Source organism: Mya arenaria, chromosome 4 (genome assembly GCF_026914265.1).
Source record: "Mya arenaria isolate MELC-2E11 chromosome 4, ASM2691426v1".
In the NCBI taxonomy this organism is placed as follows: Eukaryota; Metazoa; Mollusca; class Bivalvia; order Myida; family Myidae; genus Mya; species Mya arenaria.
The window spans coordinates 16,350,789-16,367,050 of NC_069125.1; the positions used below are offsets into that span (position 1 = coordinate 16,350,789).

At 33.9% G+C, this 16,262-nt stretch overlaps 2 protein-coding genes across 4 annotated transcripts; both read left to right on the forward strand.

The window, feature by feature from the left end:
- The first annotated feature begins 790 nt into the window (after nucleotides 1-790).
- Nucleotides 791-6,182, forward strand: LOC128231703 (N-acetyllactosaminide beta-1,6-N-acetylglucosaminyl-transferase-like). 3 transcript variants are annotated; one of them, XM_052944802.1, is made up of 4 exons: nucleotides 791-887; nucleotides 1,527-2,315; nucleotides 3,818-4,759; nucleotides 5,321-6,182. In XM_052944802.1, the coding sequence occupies exons 3-4, from the start codon at nucleotides 3,838-3,840 to the stop codon at nucleotides 5,560-5,562; spliced, it is 1,164 nt and encodes a 387-aa protein (XP_052800762.1). In that variant the 5' UTR covers nucleotides 791-887; nucleotides 1,527-2,315; nucleotides 3,818-3,837; the 3' UTR covers nucleotides 5,563-6,182. The 3 variants fall into 3 exon arrangements, with proteins under 3 accessions (XP_052800762.1, XP_052800763.1, XP_052800761.1); XM_052944803.1 differs by lacking the exons at nucleotides 3,818-4,759; nucleotides 5,321-6,182 and having other exon boundaries at nucleotides 797-887; nucleotides 1,527-2,772; XM_052944801.1 differs by lacking the exons at nucleotides 791-887; nucleotides 1,527-2,315 and having other exon boundaries at nucleotides 3,579-4,759.
- Nucleotides 6,183-9,924: 3,742 nt separating this feature from the next.
- Nucleotides 9,925-10,725, forward strand: LOC128231707 (uncharacterized). Its single transcript, XM_052944807.1, has 2 exons — nucleotides 9,925-10,041; nucleotides 10,288-10,725. The coding sequence occupies exons 1-2, from the start codon at nucleotides 9,975-9,977 to the stop codon at nucleotides 10,581-10,583; spliced, it is 363 nt and encodes a 120-aa protein (XP_052800767.1). The 5' UTR covers nucleotides 9,925-9,974; the 3' UTR covers nucleotides 10,584-10,725.
- Nucleotides 10,726-16,262: the final 5,537 nt, after the last annotated feature.

Genomic DNA, 16,262 nt, shown 5'->3' on the forward strand with positions numbered 1-16,262 from the left:
ATGCTTTTGGACTTGACGTGCCTGTTCAATTTACATTTATCAATGTTTTCATTTCCTTAAAAAAAACAATATACTAAAATGAATATAAACAGAGACTCTTTTTTAAAAGAAATACAACGACTAAACAATAAAATAAAGTTTAAGCAAAGACTCATTCAATAGTTGCTTTTTAAGTTGTGTTATAAGTATCACAGTACCACAATTAATAAAATTGCTTTAATTTATCGAATTGGTTGAATAAATATCGAAAACAATGGTTCCCATGAAGGATACCGTGTTTAAATTGAAAGAAATGCGCAGAAAATGAAATATTGTTTCTTTATGAGACGAAAATTGATCACTGTAAACCTTTTACAACCCACCAGTTATTATATATTTGCGCGTTTTCGGCTATTAAATAAACGGTTACAATCTTGTTATCAGTAATTAGTATTTTCCACAAATGCATCATTTAGTAAGCAGTTCAAGTATGTATTGTTTTCAATACAATTCCTATATTCTGTATAACAAAAAATACTATTTTTGCAAAATGTCTCCAAAGATGCTTTATATTTTCACTTTTGTACTTTTGAAACCTTTCTGTAATATATTTTTGACATATTTATCGACTACTGAAATTGAATTTGGCAATATGATATTTAATCTACTAATATCCTGTTCCTTTGTTTTTGTGTGTTTCTTATTGTATGTTAGCATACTGTTTTTTCCGCTGTAGTTTCTATTGTATCATTAAAACCTGATACAACTTAATCGATAGTCACGTACTTATGATGTGCAGGCTGTTTCCTCCTTTTATTTTATTGATTTACATAACATTTATGATAACATTATAAAAATCGGAATGATTGGGATGTATAGAAGCCGGATCGCTTATGATCAGAATTCCGGTAAGTTCATTTTCTTTTATATTGTTTTGCACTTTTTATCAACCTAGTAATGGGGTCATTTGCAGTGTTTCACACATTTCTTCAGCAATGAACTGTCTCTATTTAAACCGAACCTGCTACTATTAGCGCAGCTTTCTTTTGACAAAAAGAAGTCGTGGCACTTTGATATCATAAGTATCCTTGACGGTGTCATCGGTGTGCTACAACTAAATCAATGTGATCTTTGGCCATTACCCATAAGACGTTTAGGATATTCAAAAACAACTTAGAATTCAACTTGGAAGAGACAAATCGCAGGTGTGTTTAGCAGGACATTAACTCACGGCCCTTATAGTTGTTGACTTTTTTCTGAATATTAAATCAGGCGAGTATTGACATATGTTTACGATGCTGTTGTTTTACCTAAAATGGTGCGTTTTGATTGTTGTGAATTTATAGTGCATCCAGTTACATTGATAGTGGAAATAATTACCACGTGAATATCTATTTAAAACACACACGCTGTCGAATGTACTATAATATACCGCACATCACGTTGCTAGAGGTAGTCTATCGTGTTGCAATTATAATTTCTGTCAAACAAACCGTCTGTGCTCTTGTTATTATTTGAATTAATATGTATGTGTCCTTTGTTTCCAGATGGTTCTGTAAATATTCTGTTCATACGATCAAAAGGGAAAAAGTTGAAACGATGGATATCTTTTCAAAACCAGACGAATTTCACGAAGTTTTGTATCTACACGTGCGCCCTAATTGTTACCGGATTACTATGCTTAATGCTTGGAAATGGCTTCATTAGAACATTGGTCAACAGTTTCGAAATTATGGACATTAACGAATCTGGTTCAGAGCATCGCGGAGAAATATCTCAATGGCCAAATATGCCAAACCTTGGACTGAAGGACGACGATGTACTGAAAGCTGCAGCAGATAACACGCAGAAGGAGACAGTTTCAATAATATATACTGAGAAACCGAATGCATTTAGAGAGGCACGGCACGAAAACACATATGGACATTCTGAGAATGGCATACCAAAAGGCTTTAAGGAACAACTAAAAGAAAAAAGAAATGAATATGATAACAAAGGTCTACCGGCATTTTTCCTTGAGGAGCAGAAAGAGGCTACAACGGAATACCTTGACCCTATGGGAACCTGTGCTCCTACAACATTTCGGCCTCAGGAATGGTGGCACAAGCTCTTTGCTATCAAGAAGAGAAACTAACAATTCAGTTGGCTTCCGATCATCTGAAATATTATTCAAAGAGGATGAACAATTTGTTAACATACCACACGGAATAATATTATAGATTGATATTTCCTCTAGATTTCGTGCACAATAAAAAGTTCATACACTTTATAACGTGTACGTTATGAGCCTGTTTGCTAGCTTCGGGACAGCTGTGGATAACAGACACAGCGGAATGGTTCGTGTACATATATATCAACTAATAAACAAATCCTTGTTACACGTATTTATATAAACACACAGGCGTTAATGTAAATAAACCTTTTAGCTTAGCATAACTATGGTTAATCTCCGCTTAATGGACACAAGGTTCAACGAGAGACACACAATGGGCCGATTGTTCAGAACTTTGTTAAAGTTAAGAACGTGATTAAAATCATTGTTTTAACCTTTTAAATCTATTCTGCTCTGGAGGTTTAATAGATACACTTGTGAACTGCAGTATTTTCAATAGTGAAGACTTCTATTTTAGCCGATTTTAATTAAATATAATCAAATCATTCACGTTAAAAAGTTAACATAGATCTTGTATATCACGCTGTTTACTTTAACAAAGTTAAGAACAATCAAATATCATAACACAACAACATAGATCAAGATAAATATTCAAATACCGTTATCAATCAAATAAAGTTGATGCAATTAAAACAGGATTAAAAGGGGTGGTGGTACGGGGGGGGGGGGGGGTTGTTACCGGGTATGGATTAGTACTCAATATCACCTCACATTTGCTCCAACGATTATCAAAAAAGCATAAAATTAAACGGTCTCAAACGAAGACAATAAAATTGAACTAGCTTAATCATAGTGTGTATTATACCCTACTCGTGAGAGTTCCTCTAAACCGGACTGGAAACCAATGATATTATTACATACCTTAAAAAAAATGACTTGATCATTGATATAGAAAACGCATTTTTGTACATTTATAGAAAAAAAACGACGTTCAACCTTGTTAACTGACGTCATGCTACGTTTTATGTTTTTTTTAATGTTAAAGTGAAGACGGTCTTTTATAAATTGCATTTTTTAAGATAATTCATTGTCTTTTAGATATATTGTAGAGTTACATTTTAAATCGAGTTCCATTGTAAACTCATGTTTAAATAGTTTAACTATGAATAAAAATTAATAATAAAGTGTCGGTTGTTGCGCGTGACTCATCTGGTATTGGGTGGGGTATAAAAATGGCAAAATTTACCAGAAATGCGTGACCGATGTGCAAGAAAAAATATTGAAAGGTGAATCATAATATTATGAAGAAAAGTTATTGAGCGATACATGAAGAATACGTTGATATTGATAGCATATGTTGCAAGAGTAAACTTATGTTAATGTGTTACATATCTAATGTAACGGAATCGGTTGGAAACAATAATATTGATAATGGCAGCCATTACCAATTCAGTTTACAGCAGACGTAATATAGGTGTATGGAATATTGTAGAATTATAACTCGCGTTTTTAAAAAATTATTCCTTGTATTTTGGAAATTAAGATTATTGAATACACGCTACAAATATTTAGTTCTTGAACTGTTTTCAACATTGTTTATGAATGCAGCTTCACTAGATAGGAATGAAATATTTTCTATAAAAATGTTCGACAAACTGACGTTTTCTTTTCCATGTAGAAAGTATCGTTTAATTGTTGTGTTGACGCTTCTGATGTTTGTTGCAGCTTATCTATATGTTTGGTATATGAGAGAGTTTCACATCACTAATCATTTGCATACCATGGCGTTAAACGAATTTGACTGCAAAAATTTATTGTCATCCGATAGCAAAGAGATGGAGAAAGCAATTGACTATCTTGAGGGAAAGAACAAACAATTTGCACATCTTCCAAGCATACAATACGATACTATGGAGAAGCTGGCTGGCAGAGAAACTCCAAAGGCAAAAGGCGTTCAGTTGCCATACGGAACCGAAGAGAACACTGATTTTCCAGTCGCATTTTACATATCATTTCATGAAAATGTGGTACAGCTTCAACGACTATTGTATATTATACACCGTGCACAAAATATTTATTGTGTTCATGTTGATGACAAACTGTCAAGTAAAGACTTCGAAGCAGTGTATCGAGTAGCCAATTGTTACAAAAATGTTTTTCTTACTTCTCGTAGGGAAATTATGATATATGGAAGTGTAACTGAAATTCGCGCCGAACTAAATTGCATGGAGGATCTTGTTAATAGCGGACATCGGTGGAAATACCTCATCCATTTTACCGCCAAAAGTTTTCCTTTAATGAAAAATTCCGAACTTGTTGAGGCACTTAAGTCGCACAAAGGCAAGAACATTGTTCATTCGAATTGGCCGGAGGAGCATATTCAATTTAAAAGGAGGCATATTCTGGTTGTTGAACAAATTACCAAGTCTGGATACATCCGCCATACGCAAGATCTTAAACCGAAGCCTCCCTTTGGTATCAAGCCTACTCCCGGTTTTAGTACTAATGTGTTTACTCGGGAGTTTGTGGATTGGGTATTGGTGGATACAAAGGCAAAAGAAGTACTCAATTGGATGTCAGATATTATGTATCCAGCCCAATATTATTGGGCAACACTTAATAATCTGTATCACAACGGCATTCTACAGACCCCGGGAGGTGACTGCGGTATGTACGGACTTCTTAAAAACGTTATTTTAAGAAAACGCAAAAAAAGGTTTTTCAACCTTTTCTACTGTGTTAGTTTTCGAATCTATTGTTCAACTTAAAGCAGACTAGTTTCAACGCAATATATTTCACAACGACTGTGAAGAAAGTTATGATAACTGATACTAAGTCACTGTCGTTGGCACGATGTTGCGCAAGAGTGTGGTCTTTTGTTATGTGGGAAACCGGAGTACCCCGAGAAAACCCAATTGTCCGGCTTGTTGACCAATAATCAATCTCACATGCGCCCAAGCTGGGAATTGGACCAGGGTCGCCCTAATAAGAAGCGATTGCGCTTACCACTGCGATAACCGGACGACCTAGATAGATTCAGATTGCCCATTTTGGGTGACAATTTTTAACTTCTTATAGAAGGGGATGTCAGGCTGTTCCATCTGAGCAACAGTGTTTAAACTATGAATCCTGATTTGTTTGATTTATTATCAATACATTGAATTGTGGTATTTTTACAACTTGACATAATAAAACTAATAAATAACAATATAATTATTTCGTTTTCAGATGCCCCAGGTTTAAAGCAGTTAAATTTCTACTTAATTGGCTGGAACGTGCCTGCTGATCGGAAGCTTTGTCGTTCGGGCCACTATGTTCGCAACACATGCATGTTTAGCGTCCAGGACCTAGCAGCACTCACGCAAAGACGGGAACTCGTTGCAAACAAATTTGACATATCATACGACCCTATCGTGTATATGTGTATGGAGCAGTGGATTACGAATAAGACACGAGGGAATCATTTGTAAGGGACGTAAAGGGTCTTCGGCTACACTGAATAAATGGGAACGAAAAACTTTCTCAATCTTACCTACAAATTTTCGTATAAGATCTTAGTTTCTATGATTAATCTCAATTTCGTATTGCATGTAATATTGTAACATTCATCAGGGACACGCTTATGTTTTTTGTTAAATGCACTTTTTTGTATGACGAAATACAGTGAGGCAAATCATAATGAGTGTTAAACTTAGATACTTACGGCAGGAGTCCTTCAACAATTTTGATAAATGCTTAAATTTTGTCTTTGAAGATTTTGAAAAGCGTTATAAGCGCAATTTAACAAAAAGATTAAAGGCTAAGTTATCCGTATGTTTCATTCGCACATAACGCAGCGTATATATGATTTCGGTAGATAGTTTAGTGTAAGTTAACAATCATTTATTAAATTATTATATTCTTTTTGTATTATTATCATTTTGTTAGCCTCTGTCAGATATGTTACATATATCAATTTTTAATCACATTCAATTAAGCTGACTCGCAATTTCTCATAGCTTAAAGGTTTATTTATATGTGCAGGTTTATAATTTAAACGAGATTCTTTTTCATTGACTTGTATCTATGCTGTTACATGATATGTAGGTATTAAATGGTTTCCCATCTAGATTTGTCTCATAATGTGACCTAAAATGGTAATGAGATAATGTTACATAATCGGGTACTTGACATACATGTCATCATTGTGTGTATGAGAATAACTTAATTTGTCATAATATACGAAACGTAGTAAACGAATAAAAGGAAAACAATTGGGTTAAATTTATTTTTAAAAAAGAAGGCTTTGAATAAGTCATTTGATGTGTTGCGTATATTTGACAATGAAATAAAATTTCGGTTCAAATTTTTCGTTACTGGTATCAGTTTCTATGATTATGTTGTTACCTGGTTTAAAGGCTAAATAAAAAGACATTCTCATAATTATGATACCTGGTTTAAAGGCTAAATCAGAAAACATTCTCATAATTCCATTATCTTTGTACAGCCAAACAATTTGCAAACGCCATACATGATTAGGCTTTGGTTTTCAGGAAATATATGACTAGAACCTGCATATGAGTTATTGTCTTATATCATTGAAAAAAGTCCTAACATCTTTATTGCGCACATGAAATATTTTTTCTATATATATAAATCAATCAACAAATTGTGTGAGTTTGAATCTTACAGCGCCCAGTAACTTATCCATTCATTTTTATGATGGATATTCAAATCAACGCCGAAGCGAGTCGTTCAATTGCCAATAGATACAGATATGTAGCAGATGAATTGGAAGAAAAGTATACCACAAGAAAAAAAGAAATGGAGGATAACGCTGCTAAGATATTAAGGCGCCAGAGGATGGCAAGACATATACTTTGGGCTGTCGTCGAGGAGTCATTGCATTTATTTATTCGCTAATTGGTCCGTCTTCCCTGAAAGAACTTAGCTTAGGTAGGTGTGATTTCAGTGTCATTTATTTCTAGATACACTCTGTTATATGCATGAACACTGCTACACACGTTTAATTTTGTATTTCCGTCAGGAAAGTCAGGTATTATTTTGATCTTTACATTTCATGGTCAGACATACAGTGTTTTATTTTTTGTCTCTTGTATTTATTTCAGAACTATTCGTAATGCCAGCATACTAGATGAAGCACTCGGTTTAAGGGGTCAGTGCTTATAATTTATGAGGATGATGATGATGATGATGATGATGATGATGCCGTGTTTGTTTTTGACCATTTCATTCATCAACCAACGCTCTACCTGTGCACATTACAATGGCGAGAAAGGAAAAAAAGAACAAATATTCTTTGCTGTTTCTTTAACTGTTATTATTATTTTACGATTTAATTGTGTGCAGATGATGGTAAATATGTGTTGCGGCGTTAGTCGTTGTTATTATACAGTTTATAACAGTTGTTCAATGATTCTTGCAGAAGAGAAATAAAACATATACAAAATTCTACCTAGTTTTATGATTACGTCGAAATGTGTTTTTAGAAAAAGGAGCACTTTGTTTTTGTCAAGTTTTTTTGAATGCACGCTAATACCATTCCGAGATATCTATGTCATTGTAAACGTAACATTGTCGAATTCCTTGGGATCGCAGATTGAATGTAAACGAATGTCGAATGTTTGAGGAACGTAAATTGATAGTAAACGAAACACTCGGAAACTCATGCGAATGATCGTGACAAATCATCAAAGATGTTTTATAAGACGTAAGAATTTAATAATCGGAATAAACAATGAGCAAAAATTTGCTCTAAAACGTTATGGTAGGCGAATTCTCCGAGAATTATCAATACAAGAACTATATTTCTTGCACACCGGATATATATTTCTAATGAAATTGGGCATGCTGGAAAATTCCATATGGCACACCTATGCTTGATGCGTCATGCGCAACAAAACGCCAGTTTTTATTTATTTTACTGTGTATGGCCCCATCACACTTAGCCACGTTCTCACTACGTCCTCAAAAATCTGGCAGGACTCAGTCAAAACTTAGTCAACGTAAAAGGAACCGATAAGGACGTGGTATGGTCTTTATGGACGTGAGCTTGAACATGTTGAGAAAAGACGTAGTGAGGACGTGGTCGAATCAGGACGTAGTAAGAAATTAATAAGAAAGTATTAAGGACGGCCTGGCCGTAGTGAAGCCGTAACTAAAACCTAGTAGGATTGACTTAGAGCAAGCGTGGCACTGGACGGGAAATATTGAATGGCGTTCTCATTGCGTTATCCCTAGGTTGTCATTGCTTTCTTGCTACGTCAATGGAGTTCTCACCACAACCTTTCCACGCTTTTACTACGACTATTGTACGTTCGTGCCACGTTGTAGATGACCTCGTTCGGTTGTTAATACGTTCTTTCGGTGCTTAACACGTTTAAAACACGTTTGTATCAGGTTCTTAACACGTCCTGTCAGGTTCTGCACAGTGATTATGTATGAATACGGGATTCAACTCCCCTATAACTTCATTTTATACCAACACTACATGTAAATAAACAATAGGCCAGTTATAAATAGAACACGGTTATTCCATCTCGGTCACATTTACAAATAAATTCAAGTCATAAGAATGTAATAAGGAAGTGATAAGCACCTGATTGGTAAGCGCGTGGTGCAGTCTTCCTGGTCGTAGTAAGAACGTAAAAATAACGCATTGGACGTGGTGCGCGCTTATCAAGAACGCATTGGACGTGGTGCGCGCATGAAGATGCGCGCAGTAAGAACGTATTTCGAACATGTGAGACGCACTGAATGCCTGGCAGTAACGCAGTAAGGACATAATATGAACTTAAGTAAAGCATTTTTTTACGAATTTGACCGCGTCCTCGCTGTGTTCGTTGAAATTGCTAGGACGTAGTGCGGTCTTCATGGTCTTTGTCTAGAGTAATGGGGTATTAGATTACATAGATACAAATGTGGCATTTCAATAGAGCGCAATCGAATGTATAATTATTCAAGAAATTTATTCACGAAATTTAATAAGAACATCTTTTTAAAGGACTTCTTAAACGTCAAAATTGAATCGCCTTATGACATCAATAAACAACGTCGCAATTTGGCGATATTCACAAAAAAGTAAATTATTTTTACGCTCATGTTTAAATTAATGTATGCAAGAAAAAAACTTGTCACGTGTTTCTAACCATCTGGTACGCTAAGCAAGACTCGATAACGCACTGAAATGAGACAACAATACAACAGATTGCTTTCTGTACAACCTTTATAACGTACTATAATACCGATCCGCACAGTTTTTGAGAAACGAAATATGTTCATAATGGCTTTCTCCCATGTAAACCACCTGCAGGGTAAACTTGATAAGGTAACTTAATTACGAGCAGTTAAGAGCTCACATGTTCTCTTCGTGCATTATTTGTTTGCCTTATGTCATTACTATAAATCATTTAATGTTATTAATATACACATATATCAAGCTTTAATAGGTTCCTCCCTTGATTAAGAAAATTAGATCATAACCATGCCAATTATTGCAACATTATATCTAAAATAATATAGGTCATATTTTTTATATTTGGCACGAACGTTTTATCTATCAAAATAACCTGTATTACGCATTTGCAGTTGTTTTTGTTTTCTTAAACGAAACGAAGTAAATATTGCGTATCTTATCAAGCACACATGTATGTATCAAATATATCAATATTGAATATTTAGTTCACAACGTTGTACTTCCTCCAGTTACACATACTAGTAAACATGGAATTAATAGAAAAAGAAGTTGTTCGGAAATTGTCACTAATAGGTGACGAAATTAATGACATACATTTCGCACAGAACACTTTGTTTAATGAAATAGTTTTGAGAAGAACCGATAATTCAATTGATGGTCGTAACAGTTGGCTCTCATTTTTAAGGAATGTTTTTGGATTTATTTGTTTCGGGGGAACAGTGCCCTAGACTGTATATAAATACTGTTTATGGAGGTAGGTTAGTTTTTTTGTCTTAGTAATTGTTTATCTCATCAAGTTTCAGTAACATTTCTTTTCAAGACATTCTAAATACGTACAGGTCACAAATCAAACAAAATGTATACAGGGCAAAATGAATGCTACGCCGAATAAAAATGACATGAATTGTGTGGGCAAAGTTTTTTATTATTACGAAATTGTTCATATTTAAGCACTTTTTAAAGCATTTTTTTAACACCAAAGTGATTGTATATTTTACAGGCTTATGTGTGAAATCAACAAAACGACTTCCGCGCAGAAAGATTAGTATGAGGGTCAAACGGCCCACAGATCGCATGATGTCAAATCGCATCATCAGAAGAGAGAGAGAGAGAGAGAGAGAAAGGGGAGCAAACGCATCGTCGACCGTAATGCAGAATGTTGAGAAATATGACAGCCCAGCAAAAACTGTTGATTCTCGAAAGTCAGCCGTATCTCATACTGAACAATCACAGTATGAAGTGAGTGTATTTGTACAATACGAAGAAAACAAACCTGAAATGTGCATTATGCGATGAAATATTGTGATTTAAGGTAGACTGTGATCAGTTATATAGCTTCTGTCAAAATGACTTTTGTCGGACAAATGAATGTTTATAAAGTTAGCAAAACAGAAGTTGATACATCGGTTACCGAAATGACTTTGATCGCTGTATATATTAAATTATTAATAACATATATGTATGCTTCTCACTATGCCAGCTAAAGTTTTAGCTTTTTATGTTGAGACATGTGATAAATAAAAGATAAATCATCAATACCATTGTCGTTTTCACTTTCGTACGCTTGGGTACGGTTTGAAGAGCATTGTGCATAACAAAAAGAGTGTGCTTCCGGTTTCCCGACTACCTGTTTATTTTCCGCTCGACTCTTATCTATTTACTCTATCGGATAATTGTAAACGTTATCCCAGATCAGATCAAAATGCACCGGATCAATGTATGACACTGTTGCTCAGACACAACGAGCCTAACAATAAAATTATGAAGAAAATATCGATCGATCTATAAATTTTAATTGGATCTAAGAACGATGTAAGTAATCAGATTACTTGTCATTAATAACTGAGTAATAGTGTTAATGATGTAAGACTATAAAACTGCTTAAGTTGTATATTAAATACCACCCCTACTCTTTTCTTTTGAATCGGAAACAAACATTTTTCGACCGTAGCACACTCAGTTCTCCCAAAGGGCCGTAAAGATTGTATAATTTGGTAATTTTGAAAACAAAGTTGCTGATCCGTGTCTGATGGTAGGACACGTGACTGTTATTCCAGTGGTCGTAGGTTTATTCTCCACTCTCGTCACTAATAATACTAATCGCCTTCTTGGAGTGTTGTTGAACGGGAGTGCCGTATGATAGTGCTAACTTTCGCACATGTTTAGAAAAGCAGGGTAGACCTTAACCGAGTTAACCTACACAGTAATCTCCCCTGACAAGAAAAATAGATCTATGCCACTAAGCTTGATATCAGCTATATGACTTTTTTATATCTTTTTTGATAGTTTTAATCTAATTTCAATTAGTCAAGGTACAGTGTGGTTAAAACACAAAACAATTCAAACTTCATGATAATTAACAATCTTTACCGATACGATATATATAAGTGTAATCATTATGAGTGTCTATGGACACGTGATTTTCACGGTGGCAACTATAAACTACTATAAAGCAAGACACAATGCGCGCACTTGGTCTGTGCACTTGGCACCACAATCTGATACTCTCACTTGGAATGACGCCCATGTATCATTATGGTCCGTTGGCGTAGACAAAAAACGTAAATTCCACGAAATATTCAATTTGCGTCGCTTATGTCAATGATGGATTTCACTAAGCCACTCACATTATTATCTACATCATCCTCATTTTGCGAAATCTTGAAGGGTCAAGCCATAATGGCCAATAGGTGCGGGCATGCCTTTAGGAAATTAAACAACAAGAGTTAACTAAGAACTGTTTTCGTAGCTAAAAATAGCCTGCTTGAATACACCGATATATGACTGTTAAATTAGGCTTTGATATTGCATAAATATAGAATCTGTAACGAAACGTCATAAAAACACTCCTTTATTCAACGAATTTAGGAAAATTGTGTTATCTTTGTTATCTTTACTAACATATTTCCTTTACGAGATGAATGAATGTGTATTATTTAATGACAGGTATCAGATTCTTTTTCACATGCATTTATATGCGGTATGAAATAACAAAAAAAGACCTGCCTGTTGCAACTACCGAACTGACAAAGCCATACCGGAAAAATTAAAATCAAACTATATTATCAGATGGCGTAAAGTTCGTTTATTTAAGGAATGAATTGCGGGGTTGATGTCAGTATCGGGGTTTGTACGCAATTGGGCTGGTCAAAGTGTGTGGAGTCCATTTAAGTGTTTGAGCACATTTATTCCCAACCGTTCCATAATTCTCTATTATATTAAACTGCTTTAGTCAACTATCCAACCCATTTCATAGCATTAACTTGGAACAGTAACTATTCTATCAAAATAACTCACTGAACCAACCAAACCAGAAAGTTGAAGACTATAATGACACCTGGTTTAATGCTTGAGTTATACTTTTTTTCAAAAGCTATATTCAATAGGCGAAACATATACGTTGTTGTAAACTCGTTTCGTTAAACAGTCATTTATAAAAACGGATTTATTTGGTTTCTCACAGATCATTATGACCTTATTTTTTCTTAACTTCCTTGATCTCGTATGAATTTTTACTATTATGCTTATTTCAACCTCAAATGAGCCAATATTCATAAGTACATATGTAATAAAATAGCATGAAATATCAAAATCTTTGGTTCGGTTTAATTATAGCTTACACTACTTGAAAATATAACATGCGATACACATTATCATGCCATTTATGATACGACTATTATCTATAATACTCATAACTGGGAAGCCATTTTTTACCTGATTAAATCTGTGTTTTCCTATTACGAATTAATTATTAATTTCCAGTTATATTATGTCATTCTTAAACCTGCATATTATATAAGAAAGTAGTGAACTAACGAGAGAAAGAAAAGAAGACCCGATCTAGCCTTCTTAATTCAACATTCCTCTTTTAATTGATTGACTCTGTTCATTCAAAACAAACATTGATAACAAATAAACAATAGTACATATATTGACGATTTTATGTCAATGATTAATTGCAAAATATTGAAATAATCTCACTATTTTATTTTTATTTTATATATTTGTAGATGTCAGCCCTATTTTAATTATTTGTTATTGTTTTGATGTACATGTCTCATCTTTGTTAAGAGAGTAAATGAAAATAAAAGTATTTCATTATACATTTGTGTTGTGGTGATTTTACGCACTCCGTGTATTTCTCTCTCATATATGGAAACTAGTGTTGAAGCACAGTAATTCCCTACAATTCCACGACACTCCATTATATTAAACTGCTTATGTCAATCAATGATATACTTATTGTTCCATATCCAACACACTGAAAAACAAATCGCATATGTAAGATGTATATATAGATAGATCTTGACATTCTATATAAAATGTATATATCTTACCCTATTCCCACGATAAAAAACACGGCTACTTTTAGATTTATTAATATCCTTCAGCTTAAACAAGCACCGTAAAAATATTCCTGTCATTATCAACACATTTAATGAATGAAGTACATGACTTACTTTTATATATTTTGAGTATACATTTACATACATGTTATCTGATACAAGTTGGATCAAAGCGATACAGCAGTGTCATACAATCTTACGCCTTTAAAATGAACTAACTAGATCGCGTCCTTGGGTAATGACCTTCAGAGACAATAACATCTCTATTCGACAATAAAATAGAATGAAATGTGATGGTATGAATTTTCAAATATCAAATAAATACTATCGCGGACAAGTTTTAGTGTTTTGTCGAGAACGGCAACTGTCTTATAGAACTTAAAATGCCATTGATTTTCTAATTAAAGAAGTATTTGTGTATAAATTTGATGTTGTCAATAAGAAAATATTTTTATAATTAAAAAGTTCCATTATTGAAGTATCGTCTGAATATTAATATTTGAGCTGTATTTTATCTAGATGTTTTAAAACTGATAAGAAGTCGTTTTAGCATTACGTTGATTTGAAAAAAAGAGGATAAGATCGCACATGACTACGGTACAAAATTTTGTCACAAATAATGATTACGCATTTGTTTCCTTGATCACATCGCTTAGAATATCAAAATAGTTAGAAATAGTTTTTTATCAAAAATTTAAATGCACAATGTGCAATGGCCTTGGTAAACGCTGATGACACATCGTCATGTGAATTAAAAAAACATATTGAATACGTTAGCACAAAACGGATTATATTTCATCACGGGATTACTCTTTGAAATATAAAACAAAAATCATCTGACGTTGGACTGATGACTATTTATATGGTACACTGTTTTATTTTAAAAGACAACATTATTGAAAGTAAGCCGAAAATGAGAACACGAGTACGGGTTAATAAGTAAACAGGAATAAATGCATACCATTTCATAAACTTCCGCTACATGCATATTGATATAAGATATGTCATCAATGGGGTAGGTTCCTGTAAACAAAAAAAGTGAAATACTGATTTCAGGGGAAAAACAACAATACATGTTATTTCTAACAAGATCAGAGACCATTGTTTCCGCCATACATGTTTATATTTAAATATGTGAGCATATCATCAAATATTACACTTTAAAATGTTAACAACGATGGTGCAAATTGTTAACTTTAACGTATCTTTTTAACAATCGGCCCATTGTAGGAAGTACTGCCACCATTTACAAAGCAACTATTCATAGTTTGTATTGCTTTGTTTAAGTAATACTTGTTCAAAATCGATACACTTATATTCAAAGACGCATTATTTATTTCGCTGTAATTTCGCTTCATGAAACAATCATTTACGATTATTAACAATTTGGTTTAGTTTTTCTCAAACGTCAAAACCTTATAACCTTATCTCCTTTGATCTTGAATCATATGACTAAACTGATTATGCATGACATGTAATGTAGGTTAACAGGAAGAGATATAACGAAACCTTGATATATTGGTACAAGATAAGGACATAAGTAAAGTTCGACAATCTTTATCCTCTTTATTCAGGAGTTATCTGCCTTTTAAGGAGAGTATATGGGTCGGCATTTTCATTACCAATGACCTACCAGATAGTATATGTTTAATGTTCGCGGATGAAATTGCAAACTTGAAATCAACCATTTATGAGACACCAAGTTGGTTGTCTCTCTGCATACCATCTTCTTCTAGAAATTAACAAATAAATGAAAACAATCATGATTAGAATGTAAATGTATCTACTCGGATTCATTTTCTTGACACAACTCGTATATTATTTGTTTTATTGTGAGTGTCACGTATTTTGGGATGATGGCCATTATTTACTAAAAAATGTTTTGGCTTGAATTTTTTTGACTTGAAGTATGACTTGTTAAAATGCTCTGTAACTATGCAATACAAGAGCAAACTAAACTGACACACGATATGCAGACTTGAGATATTGTTAACATAGAACATGATACTTATTACTATAAACATGATTATTTTCGTATCATTGATATCGTAAACCTTTGTTAAAGCTGTACTCTCACATTTCTGCACTGATATGAATCATGTACCCGATTTTTTTTAGCATACTCATAACTGGGAAGCCACTGTTTCTAACCCGATATTCCTTTGGTGTTTTCCTGTTTCGAATTTACTTCCAATTGAAATATGTCATCCTAAAACATATGGTTTATATAATACAGTAGTTTTATGGTGAGGTTCAAAACCCTACAGCACACTAGACAGTACAGTACTTCACACATACAATATGGACATTTCATTGGAAAACGAAGGCGCTTGTCGTGAAATTGGAAGACAACTTAAATACACAGGTGACGGGATGTACAAACAAATAGTAGCAGAACATCGCCGAATGCAAATGGTTCAAAAAGTTGTTAGATTAGTGTTGCATTTGTTCTACAGTATCATTGGACATAAAGCAGGCTTCACATGAAGTCCGAAGACGTCATAGTTTCAGCTTCCCTCTTCAGACAACAACATTAAAACTGGAACTTACACATTCGGGGAAGATCAACAATAAAGGTTATACCGATAATTGTATTGAGGAACTGCGATGCTACGTCGACGGTAACTCG

Excerpts from the sequence above, each read along its gene's own strand:
- LOC128231703 (XM_052944801.1), top strand. The coding sequence starts at position 3,691 with ATGAATGCAGCTTCACTAGATAGGAATGAAATATTTTCTATAAAAATG. Across the intron at positions 4,760-5,320 it reads GACCCCGGGAGGTGACTGCG|ATGCCCCAGGTTTAAAGCAG; the intron begins GTATGTACGGAC and ends TTTCGTTTTCAG.
- LOC128231707 (XM_052944807.1), top strand. The coding sequence starts at position 9,975 with ATGTTTTTGGATTTATTTGTTTCGGGGGAACAGTGCCCTAGACTGTAT. Across the intron at positions 10,042-10,287 it reads TATAAATACTGTTTATGGAG|GCTTATGTGTGAAATCAACA; the intron begins GTAGGTTAGTTT and ends TATATTTTACAG.